The following is a 17202-nucleotide window of genomic DNA, read 5'->3' on the forward strand; positions in this document are numbered from 1 at the left end:
TCCTGGGGTACAGGAACATGGATAGATTTTTTTTTCCTGTGCAGTAATACCTTTGGGAACCCCATGAACACCACCGTAGAGTTCACAAGTGCCTTTATATGACATATCCCACCTGACCTCCCACAACCCCTGAGGCCAACGGAGCAGTTGAGGCACTTTACAGACAAGGACACTGGGCTGCCATTACTTCTCCAGGATACCCCGCTGAGGGTTTCATGAGAGAGAATGTGCTCTGCCTTGAGGAGGTTACTGGCTTGGGGGGTTGGGGAGGGGGGCACGTTCCTTCTACGCCACACCAGGAGGCATTTCAAGCATGTAATACCATTGGTAGAGATTAAGCCCTGGATCTACGTAAATAGAATTGGCGTCTGCCTCCATCTCTCCATCTCTGAGCTTCCATTTCACCAAAGAAAACAAAACATGACCTGGTCCTTCCCAGCTGTAGTTGGTTTTGCCTGTCCACCATCCCCACACGCAACCTCCCTCTTCCCAAGTGCAGTGGATAGACTTTGTCAAGGTAGAGATGGGCCTGAGGGCCTTCCTGGTGGAGGCAAAGGGTTGGCGGAAGGATGGGTGGAGAAGCACTGAGATCGTACACCCAGCAACAGGAAACAGAAAGGCATGGGGGCAGAGAGTGAGCAGTAGGACTTGAAGGGTAAGACCATGATACAGGAGGCCTTGAATGCCAGACAGAGCGAGGGCTTTCCTCTTAAGGGCTCTGATCCTAAGAGGTGCCCCTTCCCTGGAGGGGAGTTAGATCCAACGAGGCTCCTGATACACAGGGCACGGGGGCTGATGTCCTGCGACCAGAACAGTCCACAGACACTCTGGGAGTCTGCTGAGGCAACATGACCCGACCTCCCCATTTTCTGCATTTTTGCCTACTCAGAATCTTACTTTTCCTATTTATTGGTCGGTTGGCCCACATTCTGTGTCCTTCTTTCTCTCTCCTCCTTCTTCATGATTGCTTTCTACCCCGCTGATAAGACAGATGCTCTCCATTAAAGACTCTTGGTACAGCTGGCATTTTCTACCCACTTCTTGTTCGTGCCGTCCACCTGACCACCCTCAAAAGTCCATTCATCAAAAATGCCTAGCGAGGCTCTGCTTTGAGACGGTGTCCTGAGATCCCTAACAGTGATCATATAATTTTGTTTTTTTGAGACAGAGGACTTAGAAGTGTAGAACCTAGAAGGGGATAGTTCGATCAGTTCCTGGAAAGAGGATGTAAGCAGGTTGACAGATCCCGCAGGGCAGGAGGGCTGCAGGCCAGAATCCACTTAGAAGGGCTGTAGGAGAGGAGGGCTCTGGAGTCAGCCCATCTGCCCAGCCAAACCCTGGGGAGGCCCCAGGCTTGGAGTTGCTAGCAAAGGAGGACAGGAGCGAGAAAGAGAATTGGAAACAGCCGAGGGGGGATCATGAAGTCAGTCTACCCTATAATTTTTCCATCTGGCTCCCTACACTCTTCTCCCAGCTCCCCCTTCTAGTCTCAAATTCCTGAGAAGGGAGACCACGTACAGCCAGGCATTTAATCCGCAGCCAGAAAGAAAAGTCTAAGGTAACCTAATAAGCTCTTTGGGGGGAAACTCTACCTGCCCTTGGCATATTGGTGCCTCTGTGTATGGTCAGTCTGTTCTCTCTGGGGCCCCTCAGCCTGGAGGCCAGTCGCCTGCTGACTCGCCCACAAGTGAAAGGACAAAGGCTGAGGTCTAACCACCGGCACGAGCTCTCATTCTGAGAAGGCATCCCCGAGCATATCCACCCATCCTTGCCTTCTAGAAAACACAGTGCAGCTCTTCATCTACCCTTGAGGCTCACCAGATCCTGGAGAAAGCCAACCCCGCAAGAGACAAAGGCAGACTGACAACCCCCCCACACACACACAAACCCACGCATTCGCACATGGCAGCTGACGCCAGTGTGAATAAGGAAGAGAGCGTTTTGAAGGTTCTAATTAGTATCCTTTAAGAAAATTAAGAAAGTGATGTCCATAAAAAGGGAATGAGATGCTATAAAAAAAATAAAAAGAACTATCAGAGAATTGTAAAGAGCTCTTTGAAATGTAGAAATGTAGAATTGTGTCACTGATAATTCAGTGAAATGATTGGAAGGTAAAGTCAAGGAACTCTCCCAGGACAAAATTATGTATGTATGTATGTGTATAATTTAAAAAATGTATATTTTATATATATTTGTTTTTATTCAATGTATATTATTTGTTTTCTTTAAAGATTTTATTAGAGAGTAAGAGAGAGCATGAGAGGGGAGAGGGTCAGAGGGAGAAGCAGACTCCCCACTGAGTGGGGAGCCCGATGTGGGACTAGATCCTGGGACTCCAGGATCATGACCTGAGCTGAAGGCAGTCACTTAACCAACTGAGCCACCCAGGCACCCTGTATATTATTTGTTTTATGAGGATAGGGATACTTACGTCTATATGTAGATATAAAATGTGTATATAACAAAATATATATGATACACAAAAAGACAAAGTGCAAGAGTCAAGATGACATGGAGAGGATTGATCTCTGTGCAACATGTTGCCAGTGAGAATTTTAGAAAGAAATTTCTAGAACTGGAGAAACATGAGATTGGAGGGGCTCAGTCAGTACTGAACAGAGTGGATTCGAATCAACTTTTACAAAGACACATCATAATGGAATTTCAGAAGTCAGGGGTCAAGAGCAAATGGTAAGTTTCCTGGTTGCGTGATGGGCTAAGGAGATAGGCACAGGGAACCCAAGGTAGAAGTGAGGTTCAGGACAACATGGGAGCCTCTCATCAGCAATACTGGGTACTAGAAGACCAGGAGACCATTCCTTCAGAGTTCTGATGGAAAAGGTTTCAAAACCAATTGTGTACCAACCAAGTTGTCATTCAAGGTATTATCAAAGAGTCCTAAATTTTATTTCTTATGTACCCCCTTTTTTTAAAAAAATTCTTTATTGTTATGTTAATCCCCATACATTACATCATTAGTTTTAGATATAGTGTTCCATGATTCATTGTTTGTGCATAACACCCAGTGCTCCATGCGGAACGTGCCCTCCTCAATACCCATCACCAGGCTAACCCATCCTCCCAACCCCCTCCCCTCTAGAACCGTCAGTTTGTTTTTCAGAGTCCATTGTCTCTCATGGTTCTTCTCCCCCTCCGATTTCCCCCCCTTCATTCTTCCCCTCCTGCTACATTCTTCTTCTTCTTTTTTTCTTTCTTAACATATATTGCATTATTTGTTTCAGAGTTATGTACCCCCTTTTTAGTGTTTTATTTATTTTACTTTTTTTGGCTTTTTTGGTGTTTTATTTGAATTCCAGTTGACATACAGTGTGATATTCATTTCAGGTATACAATATTGTGATTCAGCACTTCCATATATCACCCGGTGCTCATCACAAGTGCGCTCCTTAATCCCCATCACCTACGTCACCCATCCCCCACCCACCTCCCCTCTGGTGACCATCAGTGTGTTGTCTATAGCTAAGAGTCTATTTCTTGGTTTATTTCTCTTTTTTTCACCTTTGCTCATTTGTTTTGCTTGTTAAATTCCACATATGAGTGAAATCATATGGTATTTGTCTATCTCTGACTTATTTCACTTAGCATTGTGCTCTCTAGGTCCATCCTTGTCGTTGCAAATGGTAAGATTTCATTCTTTTTATGGCTGAGTAATATTCCATTGTATCTATAAACCACTTCTTTTTCATTCACCTATCAATGGACACTTGGGCTGCTTCCACAATTTGGCTATTGTAAATAATGCTGCAATAAACATCAGGGTTATGCACCCTTTTGAGTAAGTTACTTGAGGACATACTATGGAAAAATGAGGATGAAAAATAAAAATGCCATGGGTTTCAAAAAATCAAGAATCAGGGAAAAAAAAAAAAAAAAAAAAGTCCTAGCATCTTAGCTGTCAGCAGACCTAGAAAGAAGTTAATCCAAATTAGGGCAGGAAGTCCATGGTCTCCAACAAAAAGACCTCAAAAATGGATACATTCAAAGCAAGAATAGATCAACAAGATGAAAGTTCTTTTGTGTTTTATTAAACTTCTCAGTTATGGAACCTGAGGCATACGTCTTTTCTTTTAACAAAGAAAAAGGAATGCAATTAAGAACACCAAGAGAAAAAAGTCATGGTCCAAATATTTTTTTAAGTAAACATAACCTGGTATTGATCAACATATGGAGTGTTAAGAAAAGAGTATCCATTTGACCTTGGGTTGATGCTGAGAACATCCTCTGTCAAGTCATGACACTAGGCCCATAGAGAACACAATGTAAACCAGGCAACAACTTTCTTCTGTAGTGAAAAATCTCTCTAGCTGTAAGAACCTAAGCCACGATCAGTCTTCAACCCTTACGATCACAGAAAATAGAGAAGGTCTAAATACAAGGCCAGAACAGGATATAAATATTATCAAACATAGCAATATAAAAGTATAACATGCCTGGAAGAAGACAGGAGAAAGAAAGATAAAGGGAAGGATGGGGATACTTATATATTTACCTTGCAAAAGATACTGTCAAAAGTTGATGGATTCATAATCAGCAGAGAATAGAAATAACTCATTCATCAGTTGATAAATGGATAAACAACTTGTGATCTACCTACACAGTGGACTTTTATTCAGCTATAAGGAGGACCAATGTACGGATACATGCTACAGTGCAGATGAGCCTTGAAACAGTATGAGTGAAAGAGACCATTCACAAAATGCCACATACTTTTATAGATCTATTTATATGAAATGTCCAGGAGAGTCTAATTTAATAGAGGCATTGCACAGGGCTGAGGTAGGAGTCGGGGGATGGGGAGTGACTACTCATGGTATGGTTTTTCCTTCTGGAGTTGAAGAAAATGTTTTAATAGTGGTAATGATTGGATGGTCCTGTGAATAGGCTCAAAGCCATTGGATCGGACACTTTTCAAAAGGTGACTTTTATGGTACTTGAATTCTATCTCAATAATGCTATTGAAATGAATGAAAAGAAGTTGGTGGAACTAGAAAGTGATTTTAAGGCTTTCGGGATCAGGGAAGGAGTCAGTAGTTGTTCATGGGGGAAAAAAATCTAAGAATACAACGAAGTCTCTGTTCAATAACAAGAGCACTGCCTCCATTTCCCTCCCAACCCCCTCCATTTTTTTAAATGCAATGCCCTCAGGCTAGTTTCATGCTAAAAATCCTCCAGTGCTTCCTTCCTGTTGTACTTAGAATAAAATTCCAAGTACCAGTTCCTACATAGCTGACCCCCCTGCTTACCTCTCTCATCTCATCTTATACTCGCTCCCCCACCCCCACCTTTCTTTGCTGTTCTTTGAGCCCTCCAAGCTTGCAGCCAGAACCTGAGGATTTTTTTTTTTTTTTTTTTTAGATTTTATTTGTTCACTTGAGAGAGAGAGAAAGCATGAGCAGAGGGGAGAGGCAGAGGGAGAGGGAGAAGCAGACTCCCCACTGAGCAGGGAGCCTGATGCGGGACTCGATTCCTGGACCCTGAGATCATGACCTGACTAAGCCACCCAGGCACCCCAGAACCTGATGATTTTGTACTCACTATTACTCCACCTGGCGTGTCTCCCATGGGTCTTCATGTGGCTCTTTTTCATTCATATATTAGCTTAGATATCAGCTCCCCACAGACCCTTCCTGACGCTTCCCTCATCCTTATCTGGGAAGACCCTTCGTTAAGTTCCTGAAGGACAAAAACAAGAGCCAGGACTGAGAATCTGCTTTGGGTGCTCTTGGGCTCTGAACCAGAGGAACCTGCAATAGCTTCAGACGAAGAAGAGGAAAATATTGATGCTGTGGAAAACACAACCCAGTATCTCAGTTATCCTGCCACAGTGGAAACAAGTCATCTCATTCCCCAAACAGAAATTCATCTACTTCCTTTATACTGAGCCTAGCAGTAATGCTCTCCTCCTGATCCCCGGGTTGTACAGTTCTAGATCTTTCATTTTAACACCTGTACCACTTAATTTTTTAAAAAACAGAGAAGTTACTTTTTATCATGTTTTAAAATGTAGAATAAATAGGATGTATGGGGGGAAATCTTTGTATTGTCCCACCACACTGTGCATATTCTAGTACCTTACCTCACCCATTCGTGTTCCTCAGCCATTAAGGGTATTATAGTGCAAAATGTACTTGATCTACATTAAAGTTCAGTGTCTTAGCCCATGGTATATAAGACCCTTCATGATAGGGGCCACCCAGCTTTTCCAGCCATCCTTCATGTTTTCAGCAAATAATCTGTTCAACATTTGTATGTGCCAGATTCTCTGCTAGACACTGGGAATAAAAAGATAAGAAACCCAGTCCTACCTGCCTTCACAGAGCTGATAATCTAATAGGGAGAAGAGTAACCATGGCAATGTTGAGTACTAGGATGTAGGTATGGGACACCTACTGCAGACTAAAGGATGATGTAGGTCTGATGGGAAAAAGGCGGGAGAAAGGATAACTTCTGAACAGAAGGCACCATATCTTGAAAGATGTAGACTCAGGAAAGAACATTATTAAGGAACCCCAGCTGTCTACCTGGAATGTGCATGCTGGGGAAGGAGAGAGAGAAGCTGGTTTGGGCCAGTCTGCACAAGGGCCTCGTAAGCCAGTCTCAGGATTTGGGATGTCCTCACCAAAGTGATGGAGAACCACTGAAAGGACAGAGTGACGGCAATGACACGATCAGATTTTCATTACAGTAAATGTGCTCCTACAACAGTGTAGAAAGGCAAGCCTGGAGACAAGCCAGGGTAAGAGGGATAAGACCTTCAGTGCTTATCAAGGAACTCCTTGACTCCGGGCTCATCAAACCATCTGGTCAACCACATCAGGCTCTGTCACACCACAAGCCTTTGTGCTGTTATACCTCTGCTTGCAAATCCCCCATTCATCTTGACAAACTCACCCCTGAAGCCCCAGTTCAAATGCCCCCACTTCTTTGAAGCCTTTCTTATTCCCTTTATCTGTACAAAATCAATTGTTTCTTCCTATCTGTTCACATAGCACTTTATAAATAACTTGATTATAGTAATCATTATGCTTCCCCTTTAGCCTGTAAGATCACGGAGCGGGGAGAGTCCTCTCTGCATCTCCCTCACCTGGTACTCTCCAGCACTTAGTTGGTGACTAATAATTACATGGCCAAATGATGAATAAGAATGCAGCTCCCACAGTTAGGACCCCTCACCACATCTGGAGGTGAAAAACCCTTCCTCTGTTGACAACAGGTCTCCCCTCAGATACCAGCCTGGGGCACAGAAGAGCAGTTGGGATGTCAGTGAGTGACAAGTTGGTCCCTCTGGATGAATTGTGTGTCTCCCCAGGTGGTCCAGCTGGAGGAGCTCCTGGCCGTGCGACACTCCGTGTTCGTGGTGGGCAGTGCGGGCACCGGCAAGTCTCAGGTGCTGAAATCCTTGCACAAGACCTATCAGATCATGAAACGCCGCCCTGTCTGGGCCGACCTCAACCCCAAAGCAGTCACAAACGATGAACTCTTCGGCATCATCAATCCGGCCACCAGAGAATGGAAGGATGGTAAGAGCAGGATACCCCTGGGACAAAATTCCCACTATTCTGAGCCCTGGGGGGCAGGCTTGAATCTACATCCAAGGGTGAACTTCAGAGGGAAGAACTCTGGCCTGATCGGTTTGAAGTGGGAGAAGGAGGTGAAAAGAAAGGAAGACCCCAATTTTGATTTGGAGGGGAACCTCAGCCGTTGGGAGATTCTCTCTCCTTGGAGACCCTTCTAGCTGCTCCTTGAGAGAGGGCATTGAAAGAGGAGAGAGCAGGGCAGGCATTCTCAATTGTGGTTCTGTGATTGTGCAGCACAAGTCAGAGTCCCTACATTGCCTGGCAGTGGATTTAAGACACGGGTGGGGTAGGGAAGCCCACAGCTCATTCCCAAAGGGGCGGCACAGCATGCTCTGGCTTCCCACAGTGGGCACATGTTCCTGTCAGCCCCCAGAAGTGATGGGGAGACATCACTACAGACAACGGGGCCTCAGGGCCTGGCTGAAGACATCATTCATTACCATTCATCACAGACCATGATCCCTTCTACAGCGATTCAGAGGGTCCCAAACTCCTGTTCACTTAGTGCTAACTCCAGTGTCACGTTTCTAGATTTAGAAATCACTGCTAGATGCTGGAAAGGGGCACTGTGACTGGGAGAGAGCTGAAAAGAAAACTCTGAGCTGATAGGACCTCTTTCTAAAACCCATGCGGCTTCTGGGATGAGGGCCTCTCAGCTCCCTCCTCCCATCTTGGTGTCTGACTACACAGGGTCCAACTGCCTGGATTCTAATTTAGGACCTTCAGTCAGAGGCCTAGAACAAAGGGACTTAATGGGCAGCCTCTCTAATTTTTATTTCACTCACCATTAATGAGGCTTAGCATCTTTTCCTCCTTATTGGCTTTAGTAATTGGCTCTTTTGTGATTTTATTTCCCTGTAATATTTTCTTATTCATTTGTAACAATTCTTTATATATCAGAGATAGTAATCCTTTGTTCTATGCATCGCTAATGGTTTTTCCTGTCTACCATTTGTCTACAGGCACTTTGTGGCATAATTACCATGCACTTTTTTTTTAATTTTTAAAAGATTTATCCATTTATTTTAGAAAGGGCGAGAGAGAGAGAGAGAAAGAGAGAGCGAGCAGCAGGTAGGGACAAAGGGAGAGGGAGAGAGAGTCCCAATCAGATTCCATGCTGAGCAAGGAGCCCAATGCCGGGCTTGATCTCACGACCCTGAGATCACAACCTGAGCTGAAACCAAGAGTCAGTTGCTTAACCAACCGAGTCACCCTGGCACCCCAACCATGCACTTTTTAAAAGAGGAAATTATGTCTGTCCATTCTGTTGGCATCTGGGATTCCTATTTAGTTTATCACCCTTTCTCATTTTCAGTTATAGATACAGTATTATAAATTTGGTCCTGAAGATACTTTTTACATGAACATCTCTTTAATCCATCTGGGATTTATTTGGGGGCTTAGTATGAGCTAAGGTAGAGAATCAACTTCATATTTGCTTCCAAATGGATAATTGAATGTGCCAAGATCATTTATTAAGCAATCCTTTCCCTCTGAATGTAAGCACCAGCCTGTCACATATACCAAGATCTGATTCTGGGTTTTCTGTTCTGTCCCATTCATTATTTAATCCTATACGAATGTCATTCTACTCTGTTCACAATCATAACATTTTAATGTCTGATGGCATAAGTTCCTCCCCAATATTCTTTTATAAGTTTCTTGGCTAGTCTCAAGCACTTATTATTCCATATTAAATCTAAGCTCATATAATTCAAACTTTAAGCTGTGTTATAATTTTAATTAAAGTTTTATTAAATATACAGTATTCATCAAATATGGAGACATTGACAAAGATTTATAATCATAAATCTGTATTCACAAAGAGAACTATAAGTAGATGGAAGACAACTTTTTAAAAATTTTTCAGGAACTTGAGAAAAATAGAAATGTGGATATTACTGCTATACTTTTTTTCAAAATTGGACAGATCCGATAGAAAAAAATAAGCATAGTCATAGAGAAATTGAGAAATACATCATCAAACTCAATAGAACACATCGTTTAAGAACTTTGCATCTTAGAAGTAGAAAATATCCCTTTCTTGGTACATTCATAGAACATTTACACAAATTTGAAGTTTAGTTGGGCACCAGAAGAAACTGTAATGAATTCAAAAATATCGATTTACAGGCCACATTGTCTGATAATCAATAGATGTAGAAATGGACAGTAAGAAAATGACCAAAAATAATTGTACTGCTTACAAATCAAGAGATGCTCACAGGACAGCTGGGTGGCTCAGTCAGGGGTGTGACTCTTGATCTCAGCTCAGGTCTCGATCTCAGGGTCTTGAGTTCGAGCTCTGCATTGGGCTTCAGGCTGGGTGTGGAGCCTACTTAAAACATTAATTAATTAAAAAAAAAGAGAGAGATTCTTACTTAACCCCCTGGGTGAAAGAAAAAAAAATACATTGCATGCAAAAACCAAGGGAGCATGCCTAAGACCAATAAAGAAGAACTCTAAACTCTTCTTATTTTTGAAGATGGGCTAGAAATGAAGGAAGTCAGTATCCATCCTAAGAAATTACTCAGAGTGGTAAACTGAACCTGAAGAAAATCAGGAAGAAGAAACTTAATAAGGATACAGTCTGAAATTAATGGGAAGGAACCAAAAAAAAATCATAGGAAGGATAAATAAAACATAAATATGGGTTCTTTGTAAAGATCAGTAAGTCCATTGTGAGCAAGATTGATGGGGGAAGAAGAGTAAAAGTAGATCCAATTAAGAATTAAAAGCTGTAACAGCAAATAAAGATTAAGATGGAAGAGATCACTTAATTATATGATACATGTTTGGAAAACTAGGAGAAATAAAAACAATACTTTAGCAAAATATAATATTAGCAAAATTTACTCAATAAGAAGCAGAAAATGAATAAACTATTGAAAAGGACAGTTTAAAACAGTAGCAAAAAAAATGGTTCCAAAATGGTAAAAAAAAAACAAAAAACAAAGACACCTCTCAATTCATTTTATAAAACCAGAATAATCTTGATATCAACCTTTATGTAGAACCAAAAAAGAGCCCAATTTCACTTAATAACATAGATTCAGAAATCCTGAATAACATCACCAAGTAGATCCCATCTCTATATTAATAAAAATAAGAATACACTTTGATTAAGTAGAATCTACTCTAAGAATGCAAGGATAGATTGAATATTTTTTTTTAAGTTTTCATGTAAAGCTTTGAAAAATTAAAGGAGGAAATCATGTGCTCAACAGTAGGTGCTAAAACCTCAGGAGCTATTCCTAACGTAAAAATTCTAAGTAAGATAGGAATAGATAGAAATACCTTAAATATAATAAATCTAAATCTTTATAAATAAATCTTTATCTAAAGCCCAAAGGAAGGGGGGCATTCTGAATGATGAGAAACTAAAGCCATTTCTATTAAAATCAGTAATAAGGGGGAGCCATTACCAACATTATTATTCAGTACTGCTTGGTGTGGGATTCTAGAAAATGCAGTAAGATAAGAAAACGGAATATGTGGTATAAGTTAGAGGAAAGAAAAAAATTCTTATTTTGCTGCTTATACAACTTTATACTTAGAAAATTCAGGAGGCATTTTGAAAAAAAACACTAAAATTAATATGAAAATTTACTACTGGTAAGTAAGCATAAAATAAATACACAGAATTTGATACCTTTTCTTTCTATAGCCAGCTAAAAAAAGGAAATACAGAAAAAAATCCGATTTGCAAAAGCAACAAAACTGTGAAATGTTTAGGAATACTTTTAGCCAGATATAGATTGAAAACACTGTAAAAGTTTATTAAGGAACATAAAGTAACATTTGAATAAATGAAAAGACATACCATATTATCGATTGGGAAAGCTTAATATCATAAAAATCAATTCTATCCAAATTAAGATCTAAATTTCACATAGTGCCAATTAGAATCACATTGGGAACTTCTCTCAAAGCCTGGGCTGCCATCACAAAGGATGAAATCTTACCTAAAAAGGTTCTCTGTAAATCCATCACATCCCAGTTGCCTGTTGAAATGATTCTCCGGGTCCCTCGTCACCTAAGCCAGTGCCATCAGATTTTGTTAACATTTTGCTGATGATGTTCTTAAAAGAGTCAGAGGGAGACTCAGAGACGGCACCTGAGCACTCGCTGTCAGATTCCAATAGATTAAAATACACATCCAGTTCTGACCTGGCTTTTCCATTTACACCTTCTCCTGGGTGTCGTAGCTAAGAGGGAAAGGCTGTCTGACGAGAAAGAGCATTGATGATGAGATGGTTGGTGAGCAATTCGTGGTTCCTTTTAGGACTGTTCTCTTCCATCATGCGGGAGCTAGCCAACATCACCCATGATGGACCCAAGTGGATCTTACTGGATGGCGACATAGATCCAATGTGGATTGAGTCTCTGAACACTGTCATGGATGATAACAAGGTATCAAGGGGGGAAGGGAAATGCCCAGGCCATCCCTCATCATCTAGGAAACCAGTTTCCCAGGTGCATCTGGAAATCTCGATCCCACACAAGGGCTGGCCCCAAGTAAGGAGTTGCTGGAAGACTAGTGTCTTTATTTTTTCCCAGCTTCATTGAGATATAATTAACATATAACATTGTGTAGGTTTAAGGTGTGTGATGTGCTGATTTGAAATATGTGTATCTTGTAAAATGACCACAATAAGGCTACTTAACAACCTCATATAATTGCGTGTGCACAATCACTGCATTTTTAGCATTGTCTGAATTTAATATTCAGAACTGGAAAGAATCTTAAGTCATTTATTCAAATCTTTTTCCTTAAGTTTTTCCTTCCTTATAAATAAGGACACCGAGGGTCAGAAACATTCTAAGCCTGTCAGCCATCCTCAATGGTGACAAACCATTATCCACGGAGAGTCTATTTTATTTGTTGTAAACAGTGAAAATCGACACCAATAAAGTGGCCGCTAAGCTGGTGACTGCTCCTGAATTTATTCAGAAAACACATCTGGATTTGAAGGTTTAGGATGGTTTCAACATTGACAGAATCATTGAACTAAATGTGTGCCCTCCCAGAGGGGCTGCTTTACTTATTTCTTATGGAAGTGCAGTGGACACGCAATGTTACGTGAGTTTCCGATGCACAGCATAGTGATTGGACAACCCTCTATGTTAGGTGGTGCTCATCATGGCGGGGGGGGGGGGTACCATCTACCACCATGCAGCGCTATTACAAAACCACTGACCATATTCCCTACATTGTGCCTTTCGTCGCCATGACTTACTCATTCTATAACGGCGAGCCCGGTACCTCCCTCTCCCCTTCACCCATTTTGCCCACCCTCCCACCTCCTTCCCCAGAGGGACTACTTTATTTTTTTTAAGATTTTATTTATTCCAGAGAGAGGGTGCAGGGGGGAGGAGCAGAGGGAGAGGGACAAGCAGACTCTGCGCCAAGCCCAGAGCCTGATGTGGGGCCTGATCCCAGGACCCCAAGATCATAACCTGAGCCAAAACCAAGAGTCAGACGCCCAACCAACTGAGCCACACAGGCTCCCCCAGAGGAACTACTTTAAAAGAAACAGTAATATGAAACCTATACTCTTTTTAAAAATAATCTTGTTATCCCAATATGGTCTAGCACATTCAAATCACTGACCTCCATTTACACTTTTTAGAGAACTTATTTTTTGATTCATTGCACACACAGGGATGGAGGTAGAGGGGCTACAGGAAGAGAGGTAGAAGATTCTTGTAGAATATTTAGAAAATAACTTGTAATCATAATGAAGAAAATAGTCATCCTTAATCTCCGCCGGGAGTAATCAGCCGAATCCAGGCCCCCACCCCGCGCCGGCCGTGTGTCCTCCCTCCTTCCTACCTGGCGTGTCCCTCCCTGTGTCCAGGTGCTGACCCTGGCGAGCAATGAGAGGATCCCCCTGAATCCCACGATGAGGCTGCTCTTCGAGATCAGCCACCTGCGGACGGCCACACCAGCAACTGTCTCCAGAGCAGGTATGACCCAAGGAAGGAGAAAACCCACCAGGCCGCTCACTTGGAGACAGGGGCCCCTGGCGTCACGCACGGTGCGGCTAGCTCTAAAGGAAGCTCCAAACAGGAGCCAGACATTGATCACGCGGACCTCTGGCCTGCCTCTCTGCCCCGGTTGGGTCCATGAGGGTGAGCAGGTACTCTAAGGCCAGGGCCATGGGATTTTCTAAATTCAGAGATGGGAAGGGAAAGGCCTCTGAGCTGGGCAATGGTCCTCTGCACAGAAGTGCCTCGGCTGAGGCTGCTTTTATTTAGGCCAGTTCCCACTTCCCACGTCAGTGGAGATGACCAAGGACTGCTCTTCTCACTTCATCCTGGTGAGAGATGACAACTGTATGCCTTAACTTACCTCTGACTCCACCTGCCAAATCGATCGGCACAGCCTAGAGCATAAGGAGAGTGAGTTTGCTCTCCACCGTAACATCAGATTCCCTTTCGAGGATCCAGCAGAGGCTGGGAACATGGGGTCCAGAGAATTCTGTATTCATTCTCTAGGGCTGCCATAACAGGTCACCACAGACCCGATGGCTTTGAAGACAACAGACAAGTATTCGCCCACAATTCTGGAAGTCAGACATCCAACATCAAGCCGTCAGCCCTCTAGGGGACAGTCCTGCCTTGCACCTTCCGGCTTAGGCTGCTGGCCCCATGACTCCAACCTCCACCTCCTTAGTCACGTGGCCTTCTACTCCGTGTGCGTCTTGCCTCTTCTGTCTCTCACAGGGACACCTGTAAAGTCCCAGCCAGATAATCCAAGACAATCTCATCGCGAGATCCTTAATCACATCTGCAAGGGAAGGGCTTTTTTGCCAAATAAGGTCACGATCACAGGCTCCCAGGATTAGGACATGGACATATCCTTTTAGGAGCCACCATGACAAGGATGGGTAATCACAGTTGTCTTTCCTCCTGAGCCTAGACTTGGCCATACAGCCCTTCTCAACCCTGCTCCCCATCAACTGTTATCGGTCAGTTGGAGCTGGTCCCGATAGCAAACCCACTTACCCTCTCAAACCGAGGCCAGCTCTCTGTTTCTTCAGAGTCCAGTCTCCTGTACATTTTCTACCCAGAGAAAGTAACTCCCTGGGGGTGAGGAATCTACTGTCCTCTGTGGAGGCATCAGTGACCAGAATTCTCTGTGTCCCCAGGAATCCTGTACATCAACCCGGCAGACCTGGGGTGGAACCCTCCAGTGAGCAGCTGGATTGACAAGAGGGAAATGCAGACAGAGAGAGCCAACCTCACCATTCTGTTTGACAAGTACCTCCCAACCTGCTTGGACACACTCAGAACCAGGTAGGCCAGGGAGTAAAGGAAGGTAACAATTCAAAGCTGCAGTAAAGAGCCTGTCAGCTCACACCTGCTGTCCCGCTGATGTTCTGTCCTGTCCCTGAAGCCAGATGTCCCCGGAGCCTTCCCCTCTGGGCCTGGCAGGTGGCAGAGGGCAGCACACATTACGATGGCCACGGGATGCCTCTTGTCTGCTCAGGCAAGAAGTATGGTGAATGAGGAGGAGAAAGATGCAAAGTGACCGTCGTGAGTGCATAATGGGTGTATCCAGAGCTTGTGGGTTGTGCTATGAGGGGACAATCCTGAGATCCTTCACGTTGCAGGGCACAGAGCTGGCCCTCTTATAAACGATACACATGCCAAATCAACAGACCTAGAGGTGACGATGACACATGTCAGTGATAAACGGGGCCCACTTCCTGTTGCTGGCTGGGTGTGCCCACCGCCCAGATAATGCAGGACCCGATATAATGTGTCATCCCACCAGTCCTGCCCCTGTGGACACTGAAAATTCACTTTTCCTCTTACAGGTTTGCAAAAGTAAAAGCAGTAAGCACTGACCACTTACCCCGTAAACAAGAGTAAGGGCTCTTACCCGGGAGGATACTTACTACAGCAAGGATATTGCAGGTGCCTGCAGAGGGAGGCTCGAGGTCTGGAACCTGCTTTTATTTTATCCCTTCTTGCCAGTGGATGTGCCCTTCCTTGAGTCAGGCAGCCAGCCTCGTGGTTCAGCCAAGTCCAACCATCAGAGGTCGGTGCTGGGGAGGCGGTGTGACTCAGGGATCCGTAGTTCCCGAACCTTCACCAAGGTAGGGTCAGGATGATGTTTCTGGGAAATGAAGGCCGCCGCTCGGAACGACCCCTGACTCTGTGTTCACTGGTCTGTCATGCATGGGACCAGCTCACAAGCATGGAGGTGGGCGTAGAAGGGGATCTGTGGGCTCCAGGAAGCCTGAGCACTGTCCTGACCAGGAATTACTTTCCCGATCTTCCGTATTTTCCAAAACCCTTGAAAAGTCTCCAGCCTCTGTGGTCTGTGGGCTCTTTATGGCCTTGGAATCTAAGGAGATAAAGAAGCCCAGACAGCAGACGAGGTCGGGAAGTGGGCACGAGTGGTCAGTGGCGTGGGTGGGCCAGGGCAGCTGAGTTAAAAATGCCACGGGAAGGGAAGGTTTTCAGAAAATATCGAGCATACCCCTGTCCTTTATCATTTGCTGAGACACTCATCTGATAGAGCCTCTCACTAAAAGGCCATTTCCCACTCTGGGCACTTAGGACAAGAGATGCCAAACTCTTACCTATGTGAGTATTTGTGTGTGTGTGTGTGTGCACCAGCCTCTGCACCAGGCTCTGGAGATGCTGACTTTACGCAGCCTATCCAGAGACGGCCCCCCGGCCCCATGTCTGAACTCTGTGGCCGTCAAGGACGAAACACGTCCGTGCTTTATGGTGGCCACGCGGGGTGGCGTTGAATGCTCACAAAATTCCTAAGAGGGCAAAGCATCCGTGGACAGGGGGCAGAGCTTCCGGGCTCTGCCCTGGGGACCACAACTTTCAGTAACAAGATGCTGGCTTCAAAGTCGGACTTCCCTCATAAGGCCAGCTTTCTGGGGCCCTGGTACTATAGAGCTGTGGGATGTCCGCATGGAATAATTTTTTTTAAATTTTTTATTGTTATGTTAATCACCATACATTACATCATTAGTTTTTGATGTAGTGTTCCATGATTCATTGTTTATGCATAACACCCAGTGCTCCATGCAGAACGTGCCCTCCTCAATACCCATCACCAGGCTAACCCATCCTCCCACCCCCTCCCCTCTAGAACCCTCTTTCAGAGTCCATCGTCTCTCATGGTTCATCCCCCCCTCCAATTCCCTCTGCTTCATTCTTCCCCTCCTGCTATCTTCTTCTTTTTCGCACGGAATAATTTTTATATTGAACAAGCCAGCCTCATAAGGGGGGGTTATAAAGCAACTTGATTTTGTCTCCCACTGCTCCCTCAAAAACCATTTTATGTGGCTGGTCATCCTCCTGCCCCTAGATGAAATCTAAGTCACCATTTATGACTTTTCTGGTCATTCTGCTGTAATACAGAGGTACGTGATCACTTCTGGTCACACACATGCGAAAACTTGGAAAAGCAAACTGCATTTACAGGAAAGCCTCTGCCCTGCCCCAGCTCAGGCCTGCCTCCTGCTCTCCACCTACAGTGGGAAAGGAGTCTTTGACATCTTTTCTCCTTACTCCTCTGCACACCCCCCCACCCGCTGTAGCTTCTGCGCCCTTGGGGTCGAAGGGGGAC

The 17202-nt window shown here is 44.2% G+C and overlaps 1 protein-coding gene across 1 annotated transcript in view; it reads left to right on the plus strand.

Moving 5' to 3' along the window:
* Positions 1-17202, plus strand: part of DNAH9 (dynein axonemal heavy chain 9) — a 338385-nt gene that overhangs the window by 132640 nt on the left and 188543 nt on the right. The window contains exons 32-35 of the mRNA XM_032431745.1: positions 7331-7541; positions 11884-12011; positions 13460-13568; positions 14753-14900. Coding sequence (XP_032287636.1) covers positions 7331-7541; positions 11884-12011; positions 13460-13568; positions 14753-14900 — 596 coding nt within the window. The remainder of the gene's footprint in view (positions 1-7330; positions 7542-11883; positions 12012-13459; positions 13569-14752; positions 14901-17202) is intronic.

The sequence above is a fragment of the Phoca vitulina genome, unplaced genomic scaffold (assembly GCF_004348235.1).
Source record: "Phoca vitulina isolate PV1807 unplaced genomic scaffold, GSC_HSeal_1.0 scaffold47, whole genome shotgun sequence".
Lineage (NCBI taxonomy): Eukaryota > Metazoa > Chordata > Mammalia > Carnivora > Phocidae > Phoca > Phoca vitulina.